The sequence below is a fragment of the Montipora foliosa genome, chromosome 6 (assembly GCF_036669935.1).
Source record: "Montipora foliosa isolate CH-2021 chromosome 6, ASM3666993v2, whole genome shotgun sequence".
Classification (NCBI taxonomy): domain Eukaryota; kingdom Metazoa; phylum Cnidaria; class Anthozoa; order Scleractinia; family Acroporidae; genus Montipora; species Montipora foliosa.
In genome coordinates this window covers 63886205-63903704 of record NC_090874.1, presented here as the reverse complement: position 1 = coordinate 63903704, position 17500 = coordinate 63886205, and the positions used below count along the sequence as shown (strand labels likewise).

Here is a 17500-nt window from a genome sequence, read left to right as displayed (position 1 = left end):
GAAATTTATTATTGATAGAGGTTTTTCCTGGGAATTACTGACTTTTTCTTGCATTTCAACCCAAGCTGGCTGTAGAAACTCTGAAGACTGAGGACGACTTAAAAAAAAAAAAAAAAAAAAAAAAAAAAAAGGACCCCTTTCCCCTCCCAGAGAGTAGTCACAAACATACGACGAGTGATTGCGCTTGCGGAAAAAACCTGTTTTGTCCCGATTTTGTCGCTTTTGTTCGGTCGTTTTGGATCGAGGGATTTGAAAGCGCGCAGGATTCCTGGCTGGGAAATATATTTGATCAGCTGGCTGGGAAACCAACCAATTTTATCTAGCTGGCTGGGAAATTTCTTGTGTGTCTTGCTGGGAAAAAGGAACAGATAATCTTTTCCCAGCAACACTGAAAAACACCTGAAAATGCCTTAATAACATTTATTTTCATTAACTGGGGTATAATAATACATTTTACAACAAATTGGTCGTTGGGTGCCCCTGAAACAAACAAACAAAAAAACTCAGCAGTAACAAAGGTTGACAAATAAACAACAAAGTTACTGAATAGTTACCGTATTTCATGCTTTGCTTTATAAAACTTTTCCCTGGAAAACGTGGGAAATGGCATTTCCGAGGCCCTAAAAATAAACATTTTCTGCTGGAGCATGCCCCAAGAGTCCCTTAGAGACACTCGCCTTCGGCGCTCGTTACACTACGCCTTCCTGTGCGTACCTAAAAGGGAAAATCACGCAACGCCCCTGAGATTACTCCGAGAGTCATCAATGCAGTCTGCGTAGAGAGCTTCACAACAGCAACCAGAGTCTCATTTTTGAGGTGGAGTGACTTAGAGAAACGATTAAGAAAATTAGGAAAGTTCGAGAGGAATATTTGACAGAATGTGACAGCATGCATATGGCTGTGAAATTATTTTTTTTCAGTGCGTTGCAATTTGATCTTCCTTTTTAAGGCTTCAAGCACTTCAAAGCTAAGGTCAACTGTATATTATTAAAATTTTCCGCTTTAAAACACAAAGGGAATATAACCTCATAGAGAAGAGGCCCTTTCAAAAACGTTGCTTTCAACTGTCACTCATCTACATACAACTTAACAGCTAAGGATTAATATAGTTTTATTAGAGAAAAGTGATCAAAGAATAAAGCGAACAAGAGTTCTTTCTATATTCTGCTAATTATCCTTTTTAAAAAACAGAATGAATGAAGAAATAAAAAAGTAAAATCAATCGAAAAGTGAATCGGCGGAAATCCCTCCCTGAGTTGGATCCAGACTTCTAACCGTCCTTTGTGTTTCTTTGCTGTCAGATGATTTTCGCGGTGGGTGTTTCGTTATGTTTAGCTTAGTCGTCGACTCCTTACATTCAAAATTTTATTACCTCCCCTAAAATTTAATCCAGTGGTGATGGAGTTTTGTGGACAAGTGAAATAACAATGTCTGCCTGTGATAACTTTGTCGAACAACTATGGAGAAAAGGAAAATGTGCGAACTGTTTTCAATCAAGAGAGAAGCATGAAAATAAGCTTGAACTGCGAGACGAAACCACCCTCAATGGTCGTAAATCCAAGGAAGTGTTGGCCAATCCTCATAGTCAAAACAATCAAACGTTCAACACAGAAAAGAAAGCAGGAACATTAAAAAAAGAAAATATTGCAGAGAATACCATCTCAGAAGGAGCAAGTGGCATCAAAACAATCACACCTTTAGCTACGCGAGACAACAACAGCAGTATCGTTATTACTGAAAGCAATACAAGCAAAACAGAACAAGAAATAAAATTTTCTCTTGGTATCAAACCCAAGCCGATACCTCGGCCGAAGCCAAGACTGCCCTCTCGACCGGCAGATTCCGAACAACAAGTGACAAGTCGTGACGAAAACCTTCCGGAATCAAAAGGCAATTTACCGGTAAGTGATTCCGTGCCGCACGAAGATTCTCTTGGGAAATCCCATAGTGAACCACAATGTAACGCAAAGTTTGTAGCGAAAACAGAACTTGTGTTGTCTTCAATACCGGATGACAGTTTTAAAGAGTTTAGAGAGTCAAACAACGAGTCGAATATCAAAATTGTTTGCGAGACAGTTGTTGATGAGCAAGCCATAGAGAATATCGAAGATTCGAATAATACGTCTTCAGCGGATCGAGGCAATCTTGTCAAAATCTCGTCGAAGAGTGACATTAGAAAGTTATCAGAAAATGAAAAGGACCTGTCAGACCTTAAAATTGAAAGTGAAAGCGACAGTGACGTCGATGGGTATGTCCCGATGAAGCGCAATATAGTTTTGTTCACCGCTGATCCAGTTCAAGTTCCCAATATTCACGAAACAGATGTAATGGAACCAAACACCGATGTTAGTCGAGAAAAAATGACCTCTGAGCCTGGATCTTTTTACACGACAAATACATGTGATCCTGGAGTCGACGAAGAAAGAGAGCAGCCTTCTTGTGTCTTAGAATTTCGAAATCCTCTGTGTTTAATTGCAAACGAATTAGAAATGGATGACTTTGAGAGAACGGTAGCCGAGAGAACAAATGGCTCGTGCGATGAATCGAATTCTAATGAGATTAGGAGCAAATTTGACAGCGCTGAGCCGTTTTACGTAAACAAACCAGCTAACGAGAGCAGCAATGAGATAGGATCATGCTGCCATGATTCAGGATACGAAAATACTAGATTATCGAATGAGAGAAGTTCTTCGAGCAGTGCCTCAGGCAGTAATTCTGATGTTGCTACTAATGGGAGAGTTAACGAACAACTTATAACTTCAAAGGAAGTGCCAGATGTTTTTCGGGAAAAAAACGGCTATGTTGTTATGGATTCCAGTGGAACTTCCAGTAGCTCTTGGGGAAGCAGCACTTGGGATAGCTGCAGTACATCAGATTTTCCCGAAAACAGTTGTGAAGGTCTCCTTGTGGAAAAAGCATCTGGAAAATTGAATGCTATGAATAAGGTTGACAAACCTCAGCCAGAAGTGATCGAAGACAAGCCCAGTAATGAACAATCATTGGCCAAAGAGAAATGCAACACTGCTGATGGCCATGTTTATGAGAATACAACACCAACTCCTCTTACAAAACCTTACAAGGTGGTTGATATTAGTATGGGTGTAGCATGTCCCATTACACAGGGACAAAATGATCTCCCACCCTTACCCCCAAAAGAGAAGGACTTGAAGAAAGATCAAGTTGATGAATTCAGACATCATGTTTATCTTGAACCTTCAGAAGAAGCCCCTTGCAAACCAGAGTGCAGTTTACTAGATGGAAAGAAAGAGTCAATACCTGTCATGAAAGGAACTGCTTTTTCTAGCCCCCCATCAAGCCCTGCAAGTAAAAATATTGCGGAGAAGAGTCCTGCCGTCCGTAGAGCCCCAGCACCAAGGCCACGATCCAAAGTACCTTCCCAGTTTGGTTCCTTACCCAGACCTGCCCCTCGCATATCAAGGATTCTTACAGATGTAATTAGAACAGAGAACACAGAGTTCCAAGAAAAGAAAGATGTTAATTCTCCACCAGTTGGTAAGTGCCTTAACTAGTAGTGTACAATTATGTTCATGAGTCATCCTTTATGCAAGTGTTTTTCTTGTAAAAGTGACAATAATAAAATTATTATTGAATTTTACGTTGACATTATCTTTTAATCAACCAATTCTCTAATAATCATAAATCATTAATGTTATGCATAATGAAAGGCTGCAGTGGCACTTCTGCCCTGACTACCGCAGATAACGAATTTCTGGATAATTGAGTCTTTTATTCAGAGATTCAGAGTGAAAAAAAATCATTCGTGCTAACTAAATTTGGTTTTGTTCAGAAGAGAATAAAACTTATTACATTGGCATGTCAAAAAATGAGCTGCTGTTTGAGAAACTAATCATAACTTAGTTACAAAAACGTATAGATCTATTTTATTAAAAACCTTTGTTATGCATAGTGACATGTAGTGCCATGTTAAAAAAGTAACAAAAATAATTCAAATCAACACAACCATGTTTAGAAACCTAACTGGAAGGAGATATCAGTTTGCTATGCTATGGGGAAGCAGGTTTTGCATGGTGATGAGATGAGGGCACCCATCTTCTACCACTCAGGTTTGATTCCCAGACTCAACATCTCATGCGGGTTGAGTTTGTTGGTCCTCTACTCTGCTGCAAGAGGTTGTTCTCCATGTACTCTGGTTCTCCCCAGTGTCACTAAAAACCAATGTTTCATTTCTTCTACTTTGATTTGAGTAACTGTCTTGCCAATTAGTTAAGCATTCAGATATTTAAGCTTGAGGCTTGTTTGGTTGGGGGTGCTTTAGGTGTGAATGTCAATTATTGACATTGCAGGAGCAGAGGAGAGGGGGGGGGGGGGGGTTATAATAATGCGGGGGGCACGTTTCAGTAGTAAATGGGTTAAGCAATATCCACAAGGATGACCAACCTATCATCTTTATTATTATTATTCTCTTTTCACATTATGGGCAATTTTGTATTGGCAACCATATTGAATTCCCATTGCAATAAAATCAAAGTCTTGGTTAATTTTCATGCATGACCACTGAAATTATTGAAGGGGTAGTTTGTAAAGAAACTGTGGTGCTGTGTCGGTGGGGAAGTAGTATACAACGGAGTTGATAATGTAAATTGGCCACCGTACAGAGATTCTAAAAGCTGGACTATATACGGTGGCCAATTTACATTATCAACTGCGTTGATAAAACCAAATTTTTGTACACTGAAATTATTCACTGGCCATATTTTGCACTTACATGTGGATTGTTGATGAATTACTCTGTACACATGGTCGAGAAATATGGTGTTTCTTTCTGAATTTGCCCGGAGTAATAATATTGTTCATTTGCTGTACAATATTTAATTTCTGCATATTCGACGTGAGTTCACTATCAGTCCTTCTTTATTAATGATTTCTGAAATGCTTAATAAAGATTGTGCTATTTTCACTTGCATTTTCATTTCTTCAAGAAAATGCAGCAAATTACCAGGGATTATTTTAACACATTGTTTTAAAATCAAAATGCATACGAGTATTTTAGAGGTTCATGCTTGCACTGAGGTTCAGTCCATTTTTAAACTTAGTATTATTATTTTGATATTCAATATAGGCTTGCTTTAGCTTTGCATAGCTCTCAAGTTTAGAATCATTCACCAACATAAACCTTCTACATGTACATTTAATGAAAATCATGATTTCATGAACAACCTATTTATAGTGGGAACAGGTATTATGTAATGAGGAGCTTTCAGTATAAATATGTGATGCAGAAATTTGCTGATATACAGCAATGCTGTAAATCTGTGAGAGGCATGATGCCATTTGTGCCAAAAGAAATGCACCTTCAAGTGTTTTCTTAATGCAGAAGGATGCTCGTGACATCATTAAATAGAATAACTTCCTTGAATTAGCATTTTGTGTTGGTATTTTTGAGAGCTTGGTGGAGGTCCTTTGTAGTTACCGGTATTGTGTTGAGTTGATAAAACAAGTGGCACAAACAATGCATTGCACACCCTTTTTTCTCCTTCCCAGGTTTTCTTTTGTGTCAACACACATCTCAATCCAATTTGTTTGTGTTGAGTGTAACATAATAATAAATTTGCTATTTATAACCAACCTAATTTTGAAAAAAGTGTAACAAAAAAAATTAGTCACAAAATTGAGGGCCAGTTATTTAACCCCTTGACTCCCAACCTGGCCTGAACGAGCCATACTTCTTAGTAATTTACTCTGTCTAATGCCAGACGATTTTACTCATCAATGGGGAACCCCCGGGAGTCAATGGGTTAATCACTTACAGAAAAACTAAATGTCCCCATTAACCCTTTGACTCCCAACCTGGCCTGAACGAGCCATACTTCTTAGTATTTTACTCTGTCTAATGCCAGACGATTTTACTCATCAATGGGGAACCCCCGGGAGTCAATGGGTTAATCACTTAAAGAAAAACTAAATGTCCCTATTAACCCTTTGACTCCCAACCTGGCCTGAACGAGCCATACTTCTTAGCATTTTACTCTGTCTAATGCCAGACGATTTTACTCATCAATGGGGAACCCCCGGAAGTCAATGGGTTAATCACTTACAGAAAAACTAAATGTCCCCATTAATTAAACAAGCTCTGACTTAACCTGTGGGTTAATTTGCAACAATAGTAAGATTATTATTTTACCTCCAAAATTTTGGAGAAAAGAGCAGCTTTCAGGAGACAAATGCTTTTCTTCTCTTTTCTTCTCTTGTCTTCTCCACATATTTTTCGGCAATGAATAGCTTTAACATACTAAAATTGCCAACATAAAAATTACCTGTAGCTGGATTGCTTTTTTGTGAAGCACAGACTAAACTCTGTTTAAATAAAATGCACTAAAAGTTTGAATTCATGAGCTTAAAATTTTAAGATATAATATCAGCAAGCTCATTTAACTATACTCATTAACTAGCTAAGTCAACTAGCTCATTTAAAGTTTGCCTAATTTCAGTGCATCTATGTTGGGAAGTTTTGATTGACTTATTGATTGATTGATTGATTGATTGATTGATTAATTTAAAGTGTTTGGTACCTTACAAGCCGAGGCCTTGAAGGACGTCTGTTCGCTACATAAGAGTTTGGTTGAACTGCATTTAATTCAGATTTATTAGTGCATCTGTTTGTTTGCTACTTTTAAAACTGATGTGTTGTCATAGAAGCTTTGATTTGCAATGTCACTAAAATTTTATTTTGCTTTTGATTTGTTGATGGGTTTGAATTTTTTTTAGCTGCAATTTCACCCTTACCTGATACTTCAGTTCCTGATCCACCCAGTCATCGCAGACGGCTGTCATTTAACTCAAATCATGTGACAGGTCCAACATCACCCCTACCCCATGGGAACTTGGATGAACCAAGTGAAGGTGTACCTCTGAGTCCAGACAATAGCACAGTAGGGGAGGTATCCGAGGGGCCTGTCAAACCACAAAGAAGTGCTCCACCCCCTCCCCCTAGTGGTAAGCTTGTGCATGATGGGAACATACATTTATAATTTCTATCTTAACTCCAGCCTATAATACATGCATTTTGTTTTCTTGTCAATGTGCTAGTTTATTTAGTTATTTATTTATTATTCACACATTATTGTACCAGACTTCGTAGAGGGTCACAGTCATGGTCACGTGACGTGCACGTTCAACATCAGAAAGCGCTCAATTGTTTGGCTCTTTGAAATTTGCCGACTTTCCTAATAGACCATTTTACAATTCTTTGCTCAGTTACGAGTCATAGGATAAAAGGGACCCTGGAGTTGACCTTGCTTTGATACAAACCGTATTTGCTTTTCTAATGAATCATGTTGTGATGCTAGCAAGTTTGTATTTACATAAGAAAAGCAATGGGGTTTGTATCAAAACATCGTCAACTCCAACCTCGCTTTTATCCAAAGGCCTGGCAACTGAACACAGAGCTGTAAAATGGTCTATTTAATAAACACTCTGGTTGTCCTGCCAGCTTGGAATGAAAGCTGATGTGGAGAAATACTTCATTTTTGAGAGAATTGCAGCTTTTCCCTATCAAATAATTGATTTTGACCTACTGTCCCTTGATTTGAGTCCTTTTCCTGTTACTTTTTTCTTCAAGTGTTGCAGTAATGGTCATGAGTGTATCCCTTCACTGGTTTCCCCCAGTATAGGTGTAATTGTAGGCACATGGAAAGCCTCTTGTGAAATGCGGATAAAAGTCTTTCCAAGAATCACCCAGCCTCTTGCGCAGCCGTTTTTTTAGGGGAGTCGTACGTATGAATACAACTTCCCAAAAACGACTACGTGAGAGGGGAAGAATCAGCTTGTTATTAACTGATAAGTCCATGTTCATATTTACAATAAAATTTGTATTTCATTTCATATAATTTCTTTTGTATTGATTTCACAAGTGGCACAAAAAGTCCATTGCACAGACTTCTTTCTCCTTCCCACGTTTTCTCTTGTTTCAACACGCATCTCAATCCAATTTGTTTGTGTTGAGTGTATAACCAACCTAAGTTTGAAAAAGTGTAACAAAAAAAAAAAAAATTAATCTGACTTAACCTTTGGTTTGCAACAATAGTAAGATCATTATTTTACCACCAGACTTTTGGAGAAAAGAGCAGCGAGCTTATTTAACTATGTTCATTAACTAGTGAATGAAGGGGGTAGTTTCTAAAGAAACTGTGGTGCTGCGTTGGTGGGGAAGTAGTATACAAAAATTTTGGTTTTATCAATGGAGTTGATAATGTAAATTTGCCACCGTACAGAGATTAAAAAGCTGACGTTTCGAGCGTTAGCCCTGACGAAGGGCTAACACTCGAAACGTCAGCTTTTTAATTTCTGTATGGTGGCCAAGTTACATTATCAACTCCGTTGATAAAACCAAAATTTTTGAATGTATGTTCATTAACTAGCTAAGTCAACTAGCTCATTTAAAGATTGCCTAATTTCAGTGCATTTGTGTTGGGAAGTTGTGCTTGTCTTATTGATTAATTGATTAATTGATTAGTTTAAACAGTTTGGTACCTTGCAAGCCGAAGGGCATCTGTTTGCTGCATAAGAGTTTGGTTGAACTGCATTTCATTCAGATTTATTAGTGCATCTGTTTGTTTGCTGCTTGTAAAACTGTTGTGTTGTGTGAGAAGCTTTGATTTGTAATGTCACAAAAATTTTATTTTGCTTTTGATTTGTTGATTTGGTTTGAATTGTTTTTAGCTGCAATTTTACCCTTACCTGATACTTCAGTTCCTGATCCACCCAGTCATCGCAGACGGCTGTCATTTAAGAACTCAAATCATGTGACAAGTCCCACATCACCCCTACCCCATGGGAGCTTGGATGAACCAAGTGAAGGTGTACCTCTGAGTCCTGACAATAACACAGTAGGGGAGGTATTCGAGGGGCCTGTCAAACCACAAAGAAGTGCTCCACCCCCTCCCCCTAGTGGTAAGCTTGTGCATGATGGGGACATATTTCTATCTTAACACCTTTAATTAATGCGTATATTTTGGTTTCTTGTCAATAGGCTAGTTTTGTATTTTCACACAATTGTACAAGAGTTAATAGAGTGTCACTGTCAATGTCACGTGACATGTGCGTTCAACATCAGAAACCACTCAATCGTTTTATTCTTGAAGTTCGCCAACATTCTTTATAGACCATTTTACAGTTCTGTGCTCGAGGCTCGAGCACGAGTTACGAGGCTGGAGTTGACGTTGTTTTGATACAATCCGTATTGCTTTTCTTATGTAAATCATGTTGTAATGCTAACAAGTTTTCATTTACATAAGAAGAGCAATGAGGTTTGTATCAAAACATCGTCAACTCCAGCCTCGCTTTTATTCAAAGGCCTGGCAACTGAGCACAGAACTGTAAAATGGTTTATTTATTTAATAAACACTCTGGTTGTACTGCCAGCTTGGAATGAAGGCTGATGCGGAGAAATACTTCCATTGTTGAGAGAATTGCAACTTTTCGTCATCAAATAATTGATTGTGACCAAATGTCCCTTGATTTAAGTCCTTTTCCTTTTACTTTTTTCTTCAAGTGTTGCAGTAATGGTCATGAGTGTATCCCTTCACTGGTTTCCCCCAGTATAGGTGTAATTGTAGGCACATGGAAAGCCTCTTGTGAAATGCGCATAATTGTCTTTCCAAGAATCACCTAGCCTCTCGCTCAGCGGTTTTTTCGGGGAGTCGTACGTATGAATACAACTCCCCAAAAACGACTACGCGAGAGGGAAAGAATCAGCTTGTTATTAAGTAATGATCCGTGTAAGGTGGATAGCAATTTCCTTTGTTATGCGGCAACGGGGCTTTCCCCACATAGGAATGTTATCATTTTTACACAGAGAATGCATAAACCTACAGGAAGGCAGTTAACGCAATAAAATTCATTTACAGCCCACTTTGAAAGGGTGTTTTTTTGTGTTAAAAGATTTTGACCAATCACAAGAGTTGAAAACAAAAGCCAAGAAACGTTTACAATTTTACATGTTCCCCACATACGATTTCTGTGGAATTCATTTAAACTGAGACCAGATGAAAGATGGAAGTCGGTTGGAAAGTAAGGATGAATATAATACTGCTTTATGAAGTTTTGTTAACCGTTTGCTGTTTAAGCCAATCAGAAGTAAGTGACAATAGAAAAGTTATCACCTTTTTGCATACTAATTGAATTTCAACATGTTCGTTGCCGTTGTTGCTATCGTTCTTATATGGACCGTTTTAACTAATAAGTCCACCCGTCTTATTTGCGATAAAATTTGTATTGTATTTCATGCAATTTGTTTTGTATTGATTTCATATCATTAAAACGTAAGTAAGGAAAGGACCAAGACCCTGTAGGTAGACTTGAATTTTATTCATATTTCTTTTTTTTCTTCACGTTTTTTTGTTTAATTTTGATAGCTTCCAGTCCCCCACCACCAAAGTCGCCCGTTTCGCAGCCTGTGACACCGATCAAATCAGTAAGTCCCAGTGCTTCCCAAACAAAGCCGACTCGTTCCTCGACTTTTTCTGGTCCCCACAACATTGCCACTGCCACGAGTCCAACCCCTGCAAAAGCCCAGCCGTCTCCCAAGTCAACGCTTAGGAGAGCGTTTGCATCCATGAAGAAATTTGGTGGCAAAAAGAAAAACCGACTCAGTAAAACACTTGAAATAAGTGCGCCAATAGTCATGAAGGATGACGTCCTGGGAATTTTTACTCCTAAAGAGATCACACCACACCCAACCTCATCAGATGCAAATTTAGTTGAAACTGAACAGACAAGCTTGGTGGATCCCGAGATTTCGAAAAGGGCGGAAGTGAGCTCTGTTGTTATTTCAGAAACGTCAACAACACCGAACAGGCCACTGTCACCTCCATATTCGCTGCCAATAGACGCCCTTCCTACTGTAGAACGAACCTCTATAATGCAGAGCCACCCAGGTATCGGCTACATTAACTTCCCTCTGTCCAAAGGCGGTGGCACTTTAGAGAAACCTAAAAAGCCCCCTCGAGTAGCTAAACTTGTGAAGCCGTTTCAACACAGTGAGGCGACCACTACGGATTCATTGAGTCACGGAGGTGAAGAACCAACCTATCTGCAACCAAATCAGGACGAGATAACTCTCAAAATGGAGGCGGCGTTGGCAAATTTGAACGATGCTGAAATTCTTGCCGAGACACTGTCAAGAGTCGAGCAAGAAAAGCTTGGTCCCCTACCAGCTATTCCACGGTCTCGGCAAGTTCGGTTTCAATGTGAGAAACCTAATGCATCGAAGGAATCCGCAGGTGACAAACCCGACCCTGCTGGACGGCCAATGCGAGTGGTTTCACCAACTCTCATCCACAATTCAGCAGTTAAGGACGATTCTAAATCTCTTCCTAGGTTTCCATCAAGACCACCAAGTACCAAAGCTACTTTGCATTCCACACGAGAAAGGTCCTACAGTTTTGACAGCCGATCACTGCTGACAAAGAAGCCTGTGGTGCGAAGTAGAAGTCTTTCCGGCTCTGCTGGTCTCGAGAAGCGTTATAATAGAATTTTAAAGCTGCAATTGCAAACTTTGGAAGAAATGATTGATTCGTGGTTGGAAGAGCTACTCCCAGATAATGGTCTGGATTTGTCAGACACGAGGTGGTCAGATTATGAGGTGTGTGGTGAAGCATTAGACATTAAATGCCCTGGAGCAGTTCTTGTTCCAGTCAAATGCGCCATGTTTTGGGAAGGAAACAAGAAATTGCTTGCAAAGGTTAGTTAAATGTAAACGGTTATATAAAGTACCGAAGCAGGGTAGGGCAGTGGTGAAATCAGTCGTCTTTTATCAATATGTCCGAGATTCGTTAGTTTCCTACTCTGTTCCGAGAAGTTTTTCTTTGAATGCTGCAATGCTTACACCTTCAAAAACCGATATTTGATTTCTTTTCCTGTTGTTTGATTACCGCAATCTCCCAAATTGATAAAGAACTTGTTCTCGGCTGTGTGTAAGCTTAAGAGTTAAAAAACGTTGAGCTGTTTTTGTGTTCTTTGTTGTTGTTTTTGTTGCCCTCGTTACTATTTTGATCCATCTACGATCATGCGAAAAGTGTTTTCACCCGTCAACTTTTTCTTAGTTACAGCAGCAGCCCATGACTCCCGGTTATAGGTTGTGTTTTAGAATTGGAAGTTACTTTTTGTCACAGTTGGTAAAGTTTTTTTCTTAAGAGTAATCATTTTTTAAACAGGTCGAATACCCAACATCCTCTTCTCGTGCAGTGGAACTTTCACCTTACAAACTCGACATGCGTGTTACGGAAACTATTCCGAATCACGTTAACATCTCACGTGTCCTTACGCATTTCACGGATGCCATACCCGGTGATGTCATTGGAAGAGCTGACTGCGATTCTTATGAAACATCTGTCAGCATCTCAGATCAGATTCCTTGTGAGACAGTCGCTTATTTTGTAAAAAGAACCAAACAAGAACACGAAAACGACCCTGAAACGTACGAGAAGAGGATATGTTTGTTGATGCTACAACTCTTGAGTGCAATAGATCATTTACATAGAGAAGCTCTCGCACATCGCGATTTAAAAGCCGAAAATCTCTACTTGCTCGACTGTGGTCTCTTGGTTGTTTGCAATTTTCAACATGCGCTGCAACAGGCTAAAACTACTCGACCTAGTCCTTTTATTATAAGCAAGAGCGCGGCGGACGATCTCGGTGGGAACTGGGAACACCTTCCGCCGGAAATACTGAATTCGCCAGAAGAAGCTGCTCTTTTGAATTATGAGGAGTGTGACACATTTGCAGCGGGATGCTTGGTATACGAGTTGCTTCACAGACCAAACCCTTTTGCTGTTAATCGTCTTCTTATACAACAAGATTTCGACCAAAGTGACCTTCCACCCATTCCTGTAAAATCACAGTTTTCCAAGGGGCTTTGCACTATTGCTCGTCAGCTATTGCAAAGACTTCCCCAAGAGCGTCCGTCCGCTAGAGAAGCCCTTCAAATGTTTCAAGTGTTGTTATGGGGACCACGAGAACTTGAAGATGAAAGCATCGAAAGCGCGATAAGTGATTGGCTAGAAACTGAGCGTGCGCATACAGTTGCGATGATCGCACGAAATCAAATGCAGAAAGGATGTATCAAGGATGAATTTGTGGAGATGTTCATGAAGTGCCAATTTCTTGTGGACGCGTCCGTGGAGACTGTAGCTTACATTTATCAACAACTTGATCTTGATAAGTAAGATATAATCCAGCCTACAGGTAAAAATACCTTCAGATGTTCATATGGAGCTCATTTGCACATTTCGCGAGCGCCTATTTTCGTTCAGCCAATGCAAAAGAAGTGTTTGCCTTACTGCGATTTTCATAAACCTGCGGAATCCTACCTTCAAGCGCCAAGCACCAAACTGCGTTTTGGCTTCCATCAATCATATTTCCGAACATAGCCAGAAAGATCGACTCCGCCGCCGGAAAGAGAATTGGAGTTTTTGTTTAGTTCACAGTTCGATCACCATTATATGTTTTTAGAAATTCTTCAGTAAAAAGATTCGTACAGATTCCATCGCTTTCCATCGGCGTCGAGTTCGAATGAACGAATGTACTGTGGGAACCAAAGATGCTGATTGGTGGGTTATGTCACGCATCAGTTGATTTCGTCACCTGTGGCTGGTGTTGGAAGTTTGATTGATGGAAGCCAAAACGCAGTTTGGCCGTTGGCGCTTGAAGATGAATTCCGCAGAATTATGAAAATCGCAGTAAAGTAGTGATTGTTGCATTGGCACATCAACGTGGTCGCAGGTCGCGTTGATGGTCTTAATAAACCCTGTTTCTTGAGTAGCCCCTTCTATGAAGGAGTAAAGAAAGAAGTTTGACGCGCCTTATGTAAAACCCATAGCCCCATATTTAATGCATATTTAAGCTACGGGGTTTTCACTGACTTTTTCCCAAAATTCAGACTCACGAGGGAGCCTTTGTTAGCTAGTCATCAGGGAGCTTAAGCAAGGAAGTCGACGACCGCTACGAAAACGTTATCAAAAAATATTATTTCCCATTATTGTAATAATTTCGCGATTAGTTCAAGTCGTCAGGCATGGATAGTATGTATCAACATTCCAGGAATAAAATTGGTATGAACGGTGTGGACGGTTGGAGAGAAAATTGAAATCACGTCAGGTGCTGTTGTCCTCCATGGGCGTTTTCCATTTACACAAAATTTCCAGAAATTTCCATCGGGTGAAAAACGTGTTCCATTTAACTCAGGCCCGTTCGCCGCCCAGTGATTTTAAATTTAAATTTAAATTTTAAATTTTTACGCGCCAAAATTTAAAAATGTGGCCGTGAATAGCGTGGAAGTGGTAAGACCTTTCAAAAGTTGTAAATGGAACACACATTTCCATCGGAAAGTTTCCAAAGGGAAAACAGGACTACCTTTTCAGAAGTTCCGTTTATTCCGGAAGTTTGCCAGTGGAACGAACCAAAAACGTGTGTTCCATTTACATCCCAACCGGAATTTCCGGAATTTCTTGGTAAATTGAAAACGCCCCATATAACCTCATTTCACGTCACTAGCACGAAAAGGGAAAAGGAGTGCATCAAAACGTGAAAAACAAAACGTGCGGGGCGTGCAGAGCTATCCGGGAGCTTAAGCAACGGTAACGGCAACAAGAATGTCACAAATTTGCATATTTAGTGGGCAAAAACAATAGCTTTGCACGCTCTGCACGTGCGTTTTTCACTTTTGTCCATTTCTTTGCCGTCGTCAGCAAAACGACAGAGCCGTTCCGACCAGCGTCATTTTTGAGAAACTACCGCACCCTTGGTTCACATTTAAAAAGTTGAAATAGTCACGTAGCGATGAAAATTACGCGAATTTATTTTTTGAGATGACGTTCTCGTTGCTGCCGCCGTTGTCGTTGCTTAAGGAGGCTCAAAAGGGTTTCAACAATTAGAGGACACTCTCTTTAGATCGAATGACGCTACAGCACTGTATCACATAACAGGAATGTTATGGTACCATATGAAACAAGATGTGGTCATTATTGTGATGTAGCAGGTTACGTTGGCAAAGGGAAAGCCCAGCAAAAACACCCTATATTTTGGATTTTGTTGCTCATTTCTCAAAAACGAACTCGGTGACCCCCCTTTTTTATTGCTGAAAAGTGATTAGAAGGCCACAATGGAACTTTCGGCAAAGTTTAAAAAATCTGTCTTGCGGATTCAGAGCCACCTTAAAAAAAATCACAGAAGCAAGGTGGCTCTGAATCCGCAGACAGACTTTTTTTTAACTTTGCAGAAAGTTTCATCTTGCCCTTTTAATTACCCTTCAGAATTAAAAAATCAGGGTCACTGAGTTCGTTTTTGAGATATAAGCGACTAAATACAAAATAAAGGGTGTTTTTACAGGCCTTGCCCATTGCCACGGTGACATATTGTCATAATGACTGCATCTTGTTCAGCAATAATTCGTGTTTCATTTGGTATCACGATGTTGCTAATACATGATACAACGTTGTGATGCCGACCTTTCTAATAAGAGTGTCACTTGGAAGCGTTGAAACTGGTTTGAACCACCTTAAGCTCGCCATTGTAATTGCTCATCAAACCTATTGTTTTGTGGCGTTCTGGTAGCCGTTATCCTCGTCCTCGCTTAAGCTCTCTCTCATTCCTACGCACCAGCGACGAAAACGCGAGTTCTAGCAACGTAGGCAACTTTAGTAACGTCTCAATCATAGCCTTTTGTTAGGACAGAAGGCACTGATTAACAGCAAGTTAATTCGTCCGTTACTCCGCAACTCACTATAGACCCATTTCAGTTGTGACGTCATGTCAGGTGACAAGAGTCATGAAGGTAATCCCAGTGGGTAGACTTTCATATACCGGACTAAAATGGCGCAGGACAAAAGAACCATTGTTATTCATTGTTTGCTTTGTTCTTTTGCTTTATGGACACTAATTATTTCAGATCCGGTATATGAAAGACCAGCAAGACCAGCAACCCTTGTCCTTGCTATCAATGTCAGTGTTGATATTGAGTACGTGATACAATCAGATAGAAGGGCTTTTTAATGGTATGCCAGTGGGTCCCTATTATCTACGTATAGTAGTTGAATTATAATTTAGAATGATCGTTTTTACCTAGAGACGTTAATTGGACGCATTTAACGTCAGACCTCTTTTCAGGAAACCTCCACTCAAACGAAAGAATACCCGGTAACTTTATAAACCTAAGGAAATAAAATTTGCAATCAAAATATTTTGGAATTTTTACAAAATGGTGTCTGTGTCAAGGAAAAATATGGATTTGAGAATAAGATTTCCTATGTGCCACCATCTTGAATAACGGTTATCCTATTGTTCTGACACATAGCTTTTGTATAGTAAGAATTCGCTTTCTTCACCATTCCCATAATACACTTCATTTTGAGAGGTTATTTGCATTAAAACAATGGATATCCAGTTCAATAAAGCATGATACAGTCCCAAGAGTAAATAACTTGTGTTGTTTTTATGTAAATAACCTCCAAAACGAATTGCGTTATAGGATGGTGAAAATAGTAAATAGGGAAACCCGAACATAAGATGGATTAAGATGGCGACGCCCAGGAAATCTAGAATAACAGCTAGTGATTTTGAAGGATATAAGCGCTTTCTTTGAGAATTTCATTTGATTGTAAAGGTTATTTTCTCTAGTTTAAGTTACTTTTGTGATGGAATACTCTTTGTTTGCCCCCCCAAACTTTGCATAAGCATTGTTTTTGTTTTCTCTTGGGGCCATTGTCAGTCCCAAGAGAAACACTGGAAACAATGCTTATGCAAAATTTGGAGTATTATGGTATTTCCCGAAGTGGCCTATTGACAGACGAAAGATTTTGAGGCAAAAGGTTGAAATTTTAAGCCATTCGACTTTTGAAGCAGTTTTAATATTGATACGGACGGAAGGCGTCTGGCTTTTAGCATTCTATGCGCATTAAATTTGTCCAGTTAGCCGTTGAGCTAATTGCCTTAATGTGTGCAGAAAATTGCGAAAGCATCAATTATAAAAACACAGTTTCTGCTTTCACAAAAGGCACCTTATATTTTGGCTAACCTATAAAATACATGTCGGGAAAAAAGTGAGAAAAATAATGTCTAAATTCGCAACCTCTAACCCGTTTGAAAAGAAGACAGACAGAATTGGTGCAAGTTTCTTGCAACAAAGCAGAGTCACTGATAATCACAAAACCAGGAGCCCATGAGTAGGAGCTTGCCTCTCCCATACAAGCTTTAAGAGTCAACCTTAGCGGGTATCTTTCTATTTTTAGAACGCCACGATTTCGTCGGTACTGCACGCAGTGTTTAGAATGGCCAATCAGAATACAGTTGTTGTCAAAGGACGACAAATAGCAAAAACAACCTATGCAAATTGTGCAAAATAATGGGTGAAAATGTGAGTCTCCTTCTGAAGGGTTAGTTCTAAAAATAGAAAGATACAGGGAAAGGTTGACTCAAGGATATAGTGCATAGGGAGGCTCCTAGTCAAGGACTCGTGACAAAACTT

General features: G+C 39.5%; 1 protein-coding gene across 4 annotated transcripts in view; it reads left to right on the top strand.

The window, feature by feature from the left end:
* Positions 1-782: 782 nt before the first annotated feature.
* Positions 783-17500, top strand: part of LOC138008121 (inactive tyrosine-protein kinase PEAK1-like) — a 301176-nt gene continuing 284458 nt past the window's right edge. The window contains exons 1-5 of one of the 4 annotated variants that reach the window (XR_011124168.1): positions 784-3513; positions 6748-6975; positions 8701-8931; positions 10395-11722; positions 12195-14888. Coding sequence is in view for 3 of the 4 variants with exons in the window: in XM_068855328.1 (XP_068711429.1) it covers positions 1428-3513; positions 6748-6975; positions 8701-8931; positions 10395-11722; positions 12195-13205 (4884 nt within the window). In the remaining variant the exon portion in view is untranslated. Of the gene's footprint in view, positions 3514-6747; positions 6976-8700; positions 8932-10394; positions 11723-12194; positions 15052-17500 lie in introns of those variants that run through there. The other 3 variants (XM_068855328.1, XM_068855329.1, XM_068855330.1) reach the window with 3 other exon arrangements.